We start from the raw sequence: 13,799 nt of genomic DNA, 5'->3' as shown, positions 1-13,799 counted from the left end.
CCTACATGCTGACACATAACATATACACAACATACACACTTCTGACACACAATACACACATAACGTACATTGTGACATTCAACATACACTCTGACACACAACATGCACATACACTCTGACACACTACATGAATTCAGACACACTACAGTAGCAGGGCTAGACACTAACTATTTTGGGCCACTGTTCCGAAGAGCAGTTTCCACTAAATTTTTAAATGAAACAGTTACTGGTCCTCCAAATATTTTACTGGTCCTTGTTGCTTTTCACTGGCCTCGGACCAGCGGACCAGTGTTAGTGTCAAGCCCTGCTACATAAACATGGACACACTATAGTTCGGTTTTGAGGTCAGCGATGTTTTTGTACTTTTAACAAAGGAACAGTTTGTTATTTTTATTTAGGTAATGTTATTCAATACGATACTAATAAACTTTAATAATGTGGCAGTTGACCTAAATCCAGTCGACACTGTTTATTTACCAATACAGGTAAATCCAATATTTGCTTTACAATAGATCTATGACCGTATAATGACGGATTAACTTTGAACATCCCTGGACTTAATGGACTCAACTGCCACATTATCAAAGTTTATTAGTAGTGGTTCTTACCTAAATAAGGCAAAGTAAATCATGCTGATTTCCTTAATCGGCAGATGAGTCTCATAGGTCAAAATCAGACTATATAAGCAATCAAGTGTTGTCAAATAACCAGTTAACTTAATGAACAGCTGATATGCATGTAAAGCAAGAAAACAAAGATAATTAATAAGTAATAAAGGTAATAAGTACAGCACTTTGTGAGGGATTGTCACCTTGGATTGATGTCTATTTAATGAGTGATTTACGTGATCACTGTTATGAACAGCTATAACAAACAAATATCAGGATGTTTTTTTCTCCAGGACTAGATGTCACTAGACAAGACTTAAAAGGTGGTGGTTCAACGGGAACCAGTAGTCATGATGGAAGCAGTTCTTGTAGTCATCTTAGTCAGAGTGACCTCATCAGTCAGTTAACAGAGGGACAGTTCATGTCTGCTGAGGTTAGTGTATTTTTAAAGATGTTCACCCCTTATGTGGAGTTCATTGTAGGCTAACCACTCTACATATTACCACATATACACACTGGCCATAGCTTTCGCATAAGTGGTGGTTCCAACGCCGCGGTGGTGGAGGATTTGTCACAGAAGCGGTGGATAAATATGGCCAGGTGAATGTATTTCCGCTGTCATCGGTAAGTTTTTTAATGAGTTTATCTTTATTTGTTTACATTTGGCTGGAAACAACAAGTGAGACAGGAGTCCCCACATGTACTCTACCAGACACAAACTCTTGTTCAGTGCGATTCCTTGCCATTAATGTAAACACTTCTGTACAGTTTGATGAGGGACTGCTGATTTTGTAGAATTTCAATCAAAATTGTAAAAAAATTTATACAAAATGTCCCTTGATTACGTTTGAATTATAGCATAAGTATGACACTATCAAACATCATTCATTTCCTTGTATTCCATGAATTGGCAATGCAGGTATATGAAATAATTGACCAAAAAATTTTCCAATGCAGTGAGCGGTGGATACAGTTGCAACGCATTACGGTGTGTACGATTCCTTTAATGTCCGTTCTGGTTTTTAAACTTACATAAACTGAACTTTTCCGGGATTTGATTTGGTAAAAGCCATTATATCACACTGACTAACAACTCAAGACTCCTTATATAAATCACTGATCCATAGTGCTATATGGCAGGTGTGTTTTCAACACTTAAGGCTAATAAGTCAAAAATTTAAATACTACTTTGTGAAGAGTAACAAGTTTTCAGAGTGAGTTTGATATTTCCTCATCAGTTTAGTTTTAAAACTGAATTTGGTATTCTAAAACACGTTACCCCATCTTTTTTGCTTTAAATTGGTATACATGCATTTTAGTGGTAGCTTCTTGCCTTTTTATGCTTTCATCAGTAATAAACAAAATAAAGGATGTTCGATCACTATGTGTATTCACATGGATTTTGCATACCAGGTCTGTAGTTTCTGAGAAACCACAGATACTTGCTTGTCCATTTGCTTAAAAGCTTTTTGTCAAGCCCGCTGGCAGAAGGGAAGACATAGTTGTCCAAATGGCTGTTCAGTGTATGTGCGTCCATCCGTCAGTGCGTGCGTGCATCCTTTGGATTTGTTTGTCCGGACCATAACTTTGACATGCATGGAGCAATCTTGTTTATATTTGGCATGAATGTTAATGTCATTGAGACGGAGTGTCAAACCCCAGGTTCCTATCTCAAAGGTTAAGGTCACAGTTGGAGGTCAAAGGTCATGTCAGGTCTTGTCCAGCCCATATCTTAGACATGCATTGAGGAATCATGTTTATATTTGGCTTGAATGTTAACCTCAGTGAGACAGAGTGTCATGTGCAAACCCCAGGTTCCTGTCTCAAAGGTCAAGGTCATAATTGGAGGTCAAAGGTCATGTCAGATCTTGTCCGGCCCATAACTTTGACATGCAGTGAGGAATCTTGTTTATATTTGGCATGAATGTTTAACTCAGTGAGATGGACTCTATCTCAAAGGTCAAGGTCACAGTTATGGATCAAAGGGCAGGCTTGACATGTTGCCCGTAGGCATCTAGTTTATTAAAACGTTTGCCGGAATGCTAAAATTTCTTGTCACTATTCTTATTTACTGCAGATAATATAGAGCAACTCGATATAATGTCAGTCAGAATTTTTTTTAACATCATATTCCCAAACTGACGCTGACTTACTACTATGAAAATATGATATACAAAGAATAAGGTAAGTGGAACACACAGACAAGACGGGTCAGGTTTCAGTAATTTTGTTATAATACCGACGTTTCGACTATTCAGTAGTCTTTGTCAGGCTGTGAAAATACTTACAATGAAAATAGTTAGAAAAAAAGTGTTATTTTCTTTTTTGCTTTAAATCTTCGTGAAATTCTCTCTGTCACAGAGCATGGAGAAGCTTATTTTTAGTTAATTATTCATATATATCAATACATTTTGATATATTCGAACTGCGTCGTGGTCCGGCACTGCGAGCGACAACTGTTAAATCCTGCGAGTACATGAAATGTGATATGCATGCATCGGAATGTTGGTTCTACATACATGCATGTATTAGTTTTGATACTAACATTTTACTTGGTATTTTACAATTTTAATTGGGTATTTACGCAAATACGCAGCTTATCTGTTGTTCTGGATTACTGGTCTTAATACTTGATATTACTGTTAAGGTCAGTAGTCAAAACTATTGTCAATTGCTTCCCTGTTTCTGTTTCCTTTCCTGGCTTTCTATGAATCTTTATCTAATTTATTACATATTTACTGAAAGTGATATTTTTATTGTAATTTTTAGCTCACCTGAGCAATGCTCAGGTGAGTTTTTCTGATCGCTCAATGTCCGGCGTCCGGCATCTGTCGTCTGTCGTCTGTCAACATTTAGCTTGTGTATGCGATAGAGGCTGTATTTTTCAATTAATCTTCATGAATATTGGTCAGAATGATAACCTTGATGAAATCTAGGCCGAGTTCGAAAATGGGTCATCTCGGGTCAAAAACTAGGTCACTAGGTCAAATCAAAGAAAAACCTTGTGTATGCGATAGAGGCTGTATTTTTCAATTAATCTTCATGAATATTGGTCAAATGATTGCCTTGAAATCTAGCCGAGTTTGAAAATGGTCATCTCGGTCAAAAACTAGGTCACTAGTCAAATCAAAGAAAAACCTTGTGTATGCGATAGAGGCTGTATTTCAATTAATCTTCTGAATTGGTCAGAATGATTGCCTTGATGAATCTAGGCGAGTTCAAAATGGTCACTCGGTCAAAAACTAGGTCACTAGTCAAATCAAGAAAAACCTTGTGTATGCGATAGAGGCTGTATTTTTCAATTATTCTTCATGAATATTGGTCAGAATGATAACCTTGATGAAATCTAGGCCGAGTTCAAAAATGGTTCATCTCGGGTCAAAAACTAGGTCACTAGGTCAAATCAAAGAAAAACCTTGTGTATGCGATAGAGGCTGTATTTTTCAATTGATCTTCATGAATATTGGTCAGAATGATTGCCTTGATGAAATCTAGGCCGAGTTAGAAAATGGGTCATCTCGGGTCAAAAACTAGGTCACTAGGTTAAATCAAGGAAAAACCTCTTGTATGCGATAGAGGCTGTATTTTTCAACTGATCTTCATGAAATTTAGCCAGAATGATAACCTTGATAAAATCTAGGCCGAATTCGAAAATGGGTCATCTGGGGTCAAAAACTAGATCACTAGGTCAAATTAAAGAAAAAACATTGTGTATGCAGTAGAGGATGTAGTTTTCAGTTGATCTTCATGAAATTTGGTCAGAGTGATTGCCTTGATGAAATCTAGGTCGAGTTTGAATATGGGTTATCTGAGGTCAAAAACTAGGTCACTAGGTCAAATTAAAGAAAAATCTTGTGTATGCGATAGAGACTGTTTTTTTCAATTGATTTTTATGAAATTTGGTCAGGATGATTGCCTTAATGAAATCTAGGTCGAATTGGAATATGGGTCATCTGAGATCAAAAACTAGGTCACTTGGTCAAATCAAAGAAAAAACTTGTGTATGTGATAGAGGCTGTATTTTTCAATTGATCTTCATGAATTTTGGTCAGAATGATTGCCTTGATAAAATCTAGGTCGAGTTTGAACATGGGTCATTTAGGGTCAAAAACTAGGTCATATCTAAGAAAATGCTTGTTTTATCGCAAGAGACCAATTTTTTGGTCCAATCTTAATGAAAATTGGTCAGAATATTTGTTTCCATGAAATCACTAGGTCAAACATGTTTTACACTGTTATGGTGTGTTTCTTAGGTGAGCGACCTAGGGCCATCTTGGCCCTCTTGTTGTGATTAGTATCGCATATTTACAGCAAATGAGAGTGTTAAAAATATTTCGAACGAAAAAGGGAAGAAATGATGTACCATCTCAGAAATAAATCAAAGCCCAAGGTTTCTGATGTTTGATTAGCATTGTGACCTTTTTCAGAGGTAATTGAAGTTCTAGCCTTTTCGAAGTATCATGTTTTCCTGATTGTCTTTTGTTAGAAGTTGGTAATCTGTTTCTTTGTTTAGTTTACAATATTCAAACAAGAAATCTTGAGTTTTTATGCCCCCGAAGGGAGGCATATAGTTTTTGAACCGTCTGTCGGTCCGTCGGTCTGTCGGTCTGTCAGTCTGTCGTCTTCAGTCTGTCCGCAATTTTCGTGTCCAGTCATACTTTGTCATCGATGGATGGATTTCAAATAACTGGCATGAATGTGTACCACAGTAAGACGACATGTCGAGCGCAAGACCCAGGTCCGTAGTCAAAGGTCAAGGTCACACTTAGACGTTAAGGATAGTGCATTGATGGGCGTGTCCAGTCCATATCTTTGTCACCATGGATGGATTTTCAAATAATTGATGAATGTGTCACAGTAAGACGACGTGTCGCGCGCAAGACCCAGGTCCGTAGCTCAAGTCAAGGTACACTTAACGTAAGGTCTTTTCATGATGTGCATTGATGGCGTCTGGTCCATATCTTTGTCATTCATGCATGGATTTATAAATAATATGCATGAAATGTACACAGTAAACGACGTGTCGCGCGCAAGACCCAGCTCCGTAGGCAAGGTCCTAAATTCTAACATCGCCTAACTATTCATTCAAAGTGCCATCGGGGGCATGTGTCATCCTATGGAGACAGCTCTTGTTTCTTGTCATTTTGAAATTCTGTGGTATAATTCTGAAAAGAAAAGCATATTGTAGAAGTGAAGATAAGTTAACCCAGTTATAAAAATCATAAGCTGATATAATGCAGCAGCTAAGTATATCACATTGTTGTGACATTCTATGGATATATATGTCTACGTATTTTTTTTGTATATGATGTAAAAATCAAATTGGGTCAGATGTTTATCAAATATAGTCCATTGAAATTTTTTTATATATTTTTATGCCCCCGAAGGGAGGCATATAGTTTTTGAACCGTCTGTCGGTCTGTTCGCATTTTTCGTGTCCGGTCCATATCTTTGTCATCGATGGATGGATTTTCAAATAACTTGGCCTGAATGTGTACCACAGTAAGACAACGTGTCGCGCGCAAGACCCAGGTCCGTAGCTCAAAGGTCAAGGTCACACTTAGACATTAAAGGATAGTGCATTGATGGGCATGTCCGCTCCATATCTTTGTCATCGATGGATGGATTTTCAAATAACTTGGCATGAATGTGTACCACAGTAAGATGATGTGTCATGCGCAAGACCCAGGTCCGTAGCTCAAAGGTCAAGGTCACACTTAGACATAAAAGGATAGTGCATTGATGGGCATGTCCGGTCCATATCTTTGCCATCGATGGATGGATTTTCAAATAACTTGGCATGAATGTGTACCACAGTAAGACGACGTGTCGTGCGCAAGACCCAGGTCTGTAGCTCAAAGGTCAAGGTCACACTTAGAAGTTAAAGGTCATTTTTCATGATAGTGCATTGATGGGCGTGTACGGTCCATATCTTTGTCAGTCATGCATGGATTTTAAAATAACTACGCATGAATTGTGACACAGTAAGACAACATGTCGCGCGCAAGACCCAGCTCCATAGGTCAAAGGTCCTAAACTCTAACATCGGCCATAACTATTCATTTAAAGTGCCATCGGGGGCATATGTTATCCTATGGAGACAGCTCTTGTTTGGGGAATGAATGTTAAAGTATTCTTTTATGTGTTCATATTATAAACATACAAAATGCAGCACATTTTATGTGCAATCATTACGATAAGAACATGGTGTTAGTTCTTAGCAGTAGATTATGTAACATATGGTTCAAAATATGTAAGTTACTTTCAACAGTCAGAAAACGGAAGTAAAAATCAATTTGACATTATAACTAAACATCCATTTTTTATCTCTGTCTTGTGTCAAAGTGATGTAATGGTCGTACCCAAGGGAAAAGTGCAGTTCAGGTTAGTAAGAAGTCCAAAACGGTCACTAACAGAATCCGATACACCATAATGCATTGCAGTTGTATCCACTGCCCCTGCGTTGGAATCATTTTCGGTCGATTATTTCACATGCCTGCGATAAGAATTCACGGATAACGAGGAAATGGTTGTTGTTTGATAGTGTCATACTTGCGCTGTTATGCAAACGTAATTAGGGGTCGTTTTATACAAAAAAATCTACAACTGTAATCGAAATTCTACAAAATCAGCAGTCCCTCATCAGAGTGTACAGAAGTGTTTACATAAATGGCAAGGAATTGCACCAAACAAGTGTTTGTGACAGGAAGAGTACATGTGTGGGCTCCTGTCTCACTTGTTGTTTCCAGCTTAACTTGAAAAAAATAAATAAAACTCAATATAAAACTTACTGATTAGATTCACCCGGCCATATTTATCCACCACTTCTGCAACAAATCCTCCACCGTCACAGCATTGGCACCACCGCATCTGCGAAAGCTATGGCCATTGTGATATATAAAGTCAGTTATACGATAATCACACTGCAATTCACCTCATATGTGTTCATTGTAGTACAAGTACTCTGTAATTCACCTCATATGTGTTCATTGTAGTACAAGCACTCTGCAGTTCCCCTCATCTGTGTTTACTATGCCCCCCTTCCAAGAAGATGGGTATATTGTTTTGCAGATGTCGGTCGGTTTGTTGCTCGGTCGGTATGTCAGTCGGTCCGTAGACCAATTGGTTTCCGGATGATAACTCAAGAATGCTTAGGCCTAGGATCATGAAAGAACTCAAGGACGCTTGGGTCTAGCATCATGAAAGTTGATAGGGAAGTTGGTCATGACCAGCAGATGACCCCTATTGTTTTGAGGTCAGTTGCTTAAAGGTCAAGGTCAGAGTGACCCGGAACAGTTAAAAAGTTTCCGGATGATAACTCAAGAACGCTAGGGCCTAGGATCATGAAAGTTGATAGGGAGGTTGTTCATAACCAGCAGATGACCCCTATTGATTTTGAGGTTAGTTGCTCAAAGGTCAAGGTCACAGTGACCCGGAACAATTAAACGGTTTTGGGATGATAACTCAAGAATGCTTGGGCCTAGGATCATGAAAACTGATAGAGAGGTTGGCCATGACCAGCAGATGACCCCTCTTGATTTTCAGATCAGTAGGTCATAGGTCAAGGTCACAGTGACCTGGAACAGCTAAAGGGTTTCCAGATGATAACTGAAAAACGCTTGGACCTAGGATCATGAAAGTTGATAGGGAGGATGGTCATGGCCAGCTGATGACCCCTATTAGTTTTGAGGTCAGTCGGTCAAAGGTCAAGGACACAGTGACCCAGAACAATTGCACAGTTTCCGGACTATAACTTGAGAATGCTTGGGCCTAGGATCACGAAACTTAATAGGCATGTTAATCATGACCAGCAGCTGATCCCTATCGATTTAGAGGACAGTAGGTCAAAGGTCAAGATCACATTGACCCAGAACAGTAGAACTTTTTTTTTTCCAGATAATTGGAGAAAAGATCACATTTGATACAGAGTTTACTTATGATTGGTAAATGACCCATAATTATTGATTTGAGGTCAGTACGTCTAACATCCAGTGCGAAGTGACCAAATAATGTCTGTTCCTTGTGCAAATTTACTGAATGCATCAAGAGGGGCATTTCCTGTTATACGAGCTCTTGTTGTAGTAAAAACCCCCTGCAGTTCACTTCATATGTGTTCAGTGTAGTATAAACCCCATGCAGTTCACCTCAGATGTGTTCATTGTTGTACATGCCCCATGCAGTTCACCTTATATGTCTTCATTGTTTTGCAAGCACTCTGCAATTCAGTTACTCTAGGGCCACAGATTGGAATTTAATACAGTTACATATTATGGGGAAAAGAGGAAGGTACTAGCTGGTGTTACTCTGGCTCCAAATGAAAGTTGGTAGGAAGGTTGTTCATGATGAGCAGATGACCCCTAATGATTTTCAGATCAGTAGGCCAAAGGTCAAGGTCACAGTGACCCAGAACAGTTAAACCGTTTCCGGACGATATCTTGAGAACAGTTAGGCTTAGCATCAAGAAACTTGATAGGGAGGTCGGTCATGACTAGCAGATGACCCAAAGGTCAAAGTCACAGTGACCCTGAACAGTTAAACCGTTTCCGGAGGATAATAGGATTATGAAACTTAATAAGGAGGTTGATCATGACCAGCAGATGACCCCTATTGATTTTGAAATCAGTAGGTCAAAGGTCAAGGTCACATTGGCCCGGAACAGTTAAACCATTTCCAGACAATAACTTGAGAGCGCTTATCCCTGTGATCACAAAACTTAATATGGAGGTTGATCATGACTAGCAGATGAACCCTATTGATTTTGAGATCAGTAGGTCAAAGGTCAAGGTCACAGTGACCTTGAACAGTTAAACCGTTTCTGGATGATAACTTGAGAACGCTTGGGCCCAGGATCACGAAACTTAATAGGGAGGTTGAACGTGACCAGCAGATGACCCTCTATTTATTTTGAGATCAGTAGGTCAAAGGTCAAGGTCACATTCACCATGAACAGTAGAACTTTTTTTGCCAAATACTAGAGATGCTTTGGTCTAAGATCACATTTGATGCGGAGGTCACTTATGACTGGTAAATGACCCATAATTATTGATTTGGGGTCAGCATGTCAAACGTCCAGTGCACAGTGACCTAATAATTTCTGATCCTTGTGCAGTTACTGAATACATCAAGGGGGCATTTTGGGTTCTACGATCTCTTGTTCCTATCGGTCTTTTCTGACATAGCACTGACTGAACAGTTTTCACAAACAGTACCATTAATGTTTAACATTACAATATTTTGAAACAAGGCTTTTATTAGGGTAGTGAATTGTATTCAGTGCTAACTGTATTTGGGTTTATCATACCTGGAACTATTTTCAGATATCGGATGATGAGGCAGGAAGTGATGACAGTATACATACAGTCACTGAAGCCGAGAGTCAGTTCTCTTATGCAAAACAGCAGGGTGCTATACGAAAAGCAGGGTAAGAAACTGTACATCAGATTCTATAAAAATAGCAGCCCTGATGTTCTGAGCTAATTGCGTAATAGTGTTAGTACCTTAGGTATATAGATTAAGATTTTGCTATACTTCCTAATTCATCTAGACTAAAGATCAAGCTTGTACAGATGGATTGTCCTGCATTTGTTCTTCCTTCATCTATCTTCCCTAATTTTAGTTAAACATTTTCTCCTCTGAAATTTAAGTAGTCAGAGTTGCACCAAAGTTTTTAGCACCTGTCTTGACTATTAAAATGATTCCACTTCACTGCATTTAACAAGAACTGGAAAAAGACAAACCTTCGAAAGGTTAAGGTCACAGTGACCTCTAGACTGAAAATGGTTTCTGTTCAATAAACAAAAGAATACTTAGGCCTACAGTTGTCTGACTTCATGGTGTAACTTCTTGTGATTAATGGATAATCCTTACAGAAATATATGGCAACATTCATCTGAAAATAATGTTTGAACTACATGTTACATGTTACATGAAATGTAGACATGCACAGTTGATAAGATATTCTTTATAACCTTTTTTAAAGGGTGTGCACTCACTTTTCAACCTTTACAAGTATATAATTTACAGTACTAATATAGTTATATAATATATGGAACTCTCTGCTTCTATAGTTATATAATGTGTGGTGTGTGTATGTAATGGCATTGACATCCACATAGGTATGAACAATGTGTATTACAAATAATTTAGTGACCTGCCAGGTCTTAGAAGAAAAGAACGGCCAAGATGACCCTGCGTTTCAACTAGTTCTGCTGCATCATGATTAATAATTCTACCTTACAGAATGTGCAGAAACTGGCACTAAAACAATGTTCATAGGAGCAGAATATTTTCTCCTGTTTTCACCGAGGGCATTCATTCAGGCACAACCTTTTATAGATTTTCCATTTGAAGCCCAATTTATAACTAACTTGGACAATAGACTGGAATTTCCCCAATGTATGCTTTCCTGTCTTTCTGTTTATCACTGGCAGATTGATGGCTTTCTACATCAACTTAATTTATTGCTGCCCCAAAATTTCTTGTTTCTATGATATTCTTTTTTCTAAGTGTTTTTAGTCTTGATTTTTGTTTTGATTCATCTTGAAGTTTTGTTTACATGTGTGTTCTCTTGTAAGTTTGAAGAGGAGAAAGTGTTGTATTTATTCTTTCTCCTTAAGAGGTTGGGTTGGAAGACATATTGTTTATTGTCATGTTGTCCATCTGTCTGTCCATCACAAAATTGTCTGCACTCTATCTTTTTTATCCCTGGAGGAACTTTCAAAGAACATGAAAAACAGCCTTGGGTCATGTTGGTTTGAGATCAAAGGTCAAAGAAAAAAAATTTTCTGTCATTTTCTGGAAAATTCTGTAGAAATATTAAATGTCCACTCTCAATCCACACATTTATTATGGTGTGCTGTCGGTAATGTTAGTGTTCTTCCACTCAAGTTCTTTGAAAAGGAATGATTTCCATAGCCGCCAGTTAGAAAACAATGCTCAACCTCACCAAATTCCTTTTTTGATGCAACAAAATATAAACAAACTTAAGCACAGCCATCTTTTGAATTGAATATCTCCCATACGTTCCATTATAGAACTGTACTGGGGGAAAAATTCTTGAAATGATATTTTTTGTGGTAAGAAAACAATTCTTTTTTACGCTTTTGTCAGTTATGGTGCTGGAAATCCAACAAACAAAGTATCTACTAGTTGTTGGGCAGATAACCATGTCACCTCAGGTGTTCTGACAACTCAAGTTTTCAAGAAGTGATTGATCGGAGATCTTGATATGTTAAAATCTTGTCAGAATAATTATGTCTCCCCTAGGAGACATATTGCTTTTGCCCTGTCCATCCGTCCTTCCGTCCGTACGTCACACTTCATTTCCGAGCAATAACTGGAGAACCATTTGACCTAGAACCTTCAAACTTCATAGGGTTGTAGGGCTGCTGGAGTAGACGAACCCTATTTTTTTTGGGGTCACTCCGTCAAAGGTCAAGGTCACAGGGGCCCGAACATTGAAAACCATTTCCGATCAATAACTAGAGAACCACTTGACCCAGAATGTTGAAACTTCATAGGATGATTGGTCATGAGGAGTAGATGACCCCTATTGATTTTGGGGTCACTCCATCAAAGGTCAAGGTCACAGGGGCCTGAACATGGAAAACCATTTCCGATCAATAACTAGAGAACCACTTGACCCAGAATGTTGAAACTTCATAGGATGATTGTACATGCAAAGTAGATGACCCCTATCAATTTTGGTGTCACTCCATTAAAGGTCAAGGTCACAGGGGCCCGAACATTGAAAACCATTTCCGGTCAGTAACTTGAGCACCACTTGACCCAGAATGTTGAAACTTCATAGGATGATTGGTCATGAAGAGTAGATGACCCCTATTGATTTTGGGGTCACTCTGTCAAAGGTCAAGGTCACAGGGGCCTGAACATGGAAAACCATTTCAGATCAATAACTAGAGAACCACTTGACCCAGAATGTTGAAACTTCATAGGATGATTGTACATGCAAAGTAGATGACCCCTATCGATTTTGGGGTCACTCCATTAAAGATCAAGGTCACAGGGGCCTGAACATTGAAAACCATTTCCGGTCAGTAACTTGAGAACCACTTGACCCAGAATGTTGAAACTTCATAGGATGATTGGTCATGAAGAGTAGATGACCCCTATTGATTTTGGGGTCACTCTGTCAAAGGTCACGGTCACAGGGGCCTGAACATTGAAAACCATTTCCCATCAATAACTAGAGAACCACTTGACCCAGAATGTTGAAACTTCATAGGATGATTGATCATGAAGAGTAGATGACCCCTATTGATTTTGGGGTCACTCTGTCAAAGGTCAAGGTCACAGGGGCCTGAACATGGAAAACCATTTCCAGTCAATAACTTAAGAACCACTTGACCCAGAATGATAAAACTTCATAGGATGATTGGTCATGCAGAGTAGATGACCCCTAACGATTTTAGGGTCACTCTGTTAAAGGTCAAGGCCACAGGGGCCTGAACATGGAAAACCATTTCCAATCAATAACTTGAGAACCTCTCGACCCAGAATGTTGAAACTTCATAGGATGATTGTTCATGCAGAGTAAATGACCCCTATTGTTTTTGGGGTCACTCTGTTAAAGGTCAAGGTCACAGCGGCCTGAACATTGATAACCAGTTCCGATCAGTAACTTGAGAACCACTTGACCCAGAATGTTGAAACTTCATAGGATGATTGAACATGCAGAGTAGATGACCCCTATTGATTTTGGGGTCAGTCTATTAAAGGTCAAGGTCACAGTGGCTTGTTCATGTAAAATCATTTTTTGGAAATAACTTGAGAACCACTTGACCTACAATGTTGAAACTTTATTGTATGATTGGACATGCAGAGCAGATGACCCCTATTTATTTTGAGGTCACTTGATCAAAGGTCAAGGTCACAGAAGCCTGAACAGTGACTTGAGAACCACTAGGCCAAGAGTGTTGAAATTTAGCGGGATGATTGGACATGCCAAGTAGATGATCCCTATTGCAGCCAACCATCAGTGTCTCTTTGACTTTCGCTTCTGACCCCTATTGACTTCTTGCCTATAGGACTTTGCATTGGGGGAGACATGCGCTTTTTTACAAAAGCATTTTCTAGTTGCCTTTATAATATCAGTGAGTGGCACTTAGGAAACTGTGTCAATTTGGTTTTAAACTAGATCACAAAGACAGATTATACAAAAACATGATTATC

General features: G+C 38.8%; 1 protein-coding gene across 7 annotated transcripts in view; it reads left to right on the top strand.

The window, feature by feature from the left end:
* LOC123551482 (protein still life, isoform SIF type 1-like) overlaps positions 1–13,799 on the top strand; it is a 157,603-nt gene that overhangs the window by 74,459 nt on the left and 69,345 nt on the right. For all 7 annotated transcript variants that reach the window (XM_053540950.1, XM_053540949.1, XM_053540944.1 and 4 more), the window contains 2 exons: positions 902–1,041; positions 9,926–10,029. In XM_053540950.1, coding sequence (XP_053396925.1) covers positions 902–1,041; positions 9,926–10,029 — 244 coding nt within the window. The remainder of the gene's footprint in view (positions 1–901; positions 1,042–9,925; positions 10,030–13,799) is intronic.

The sequence above is a fragment of the Mercenaria mercenaria genome, chromosome 4 (assembly GCF_021730395.1).
Source record: "Mercenaria mercenaria strain notata chromosome 4, MADL_Memer_1, whole genome shotgun sequence".
Lineage (NCBI taxonomy): Eukaryota > Metazoa > Mollusca > Bivalvia > Venerida > Veneridae > Mercenaria > Mercenaria mercenaria.
Note: the sequence above shows the minus strand (reverse complement) of the source record. Positions and strands in the feature narration are given on the sequence as shown.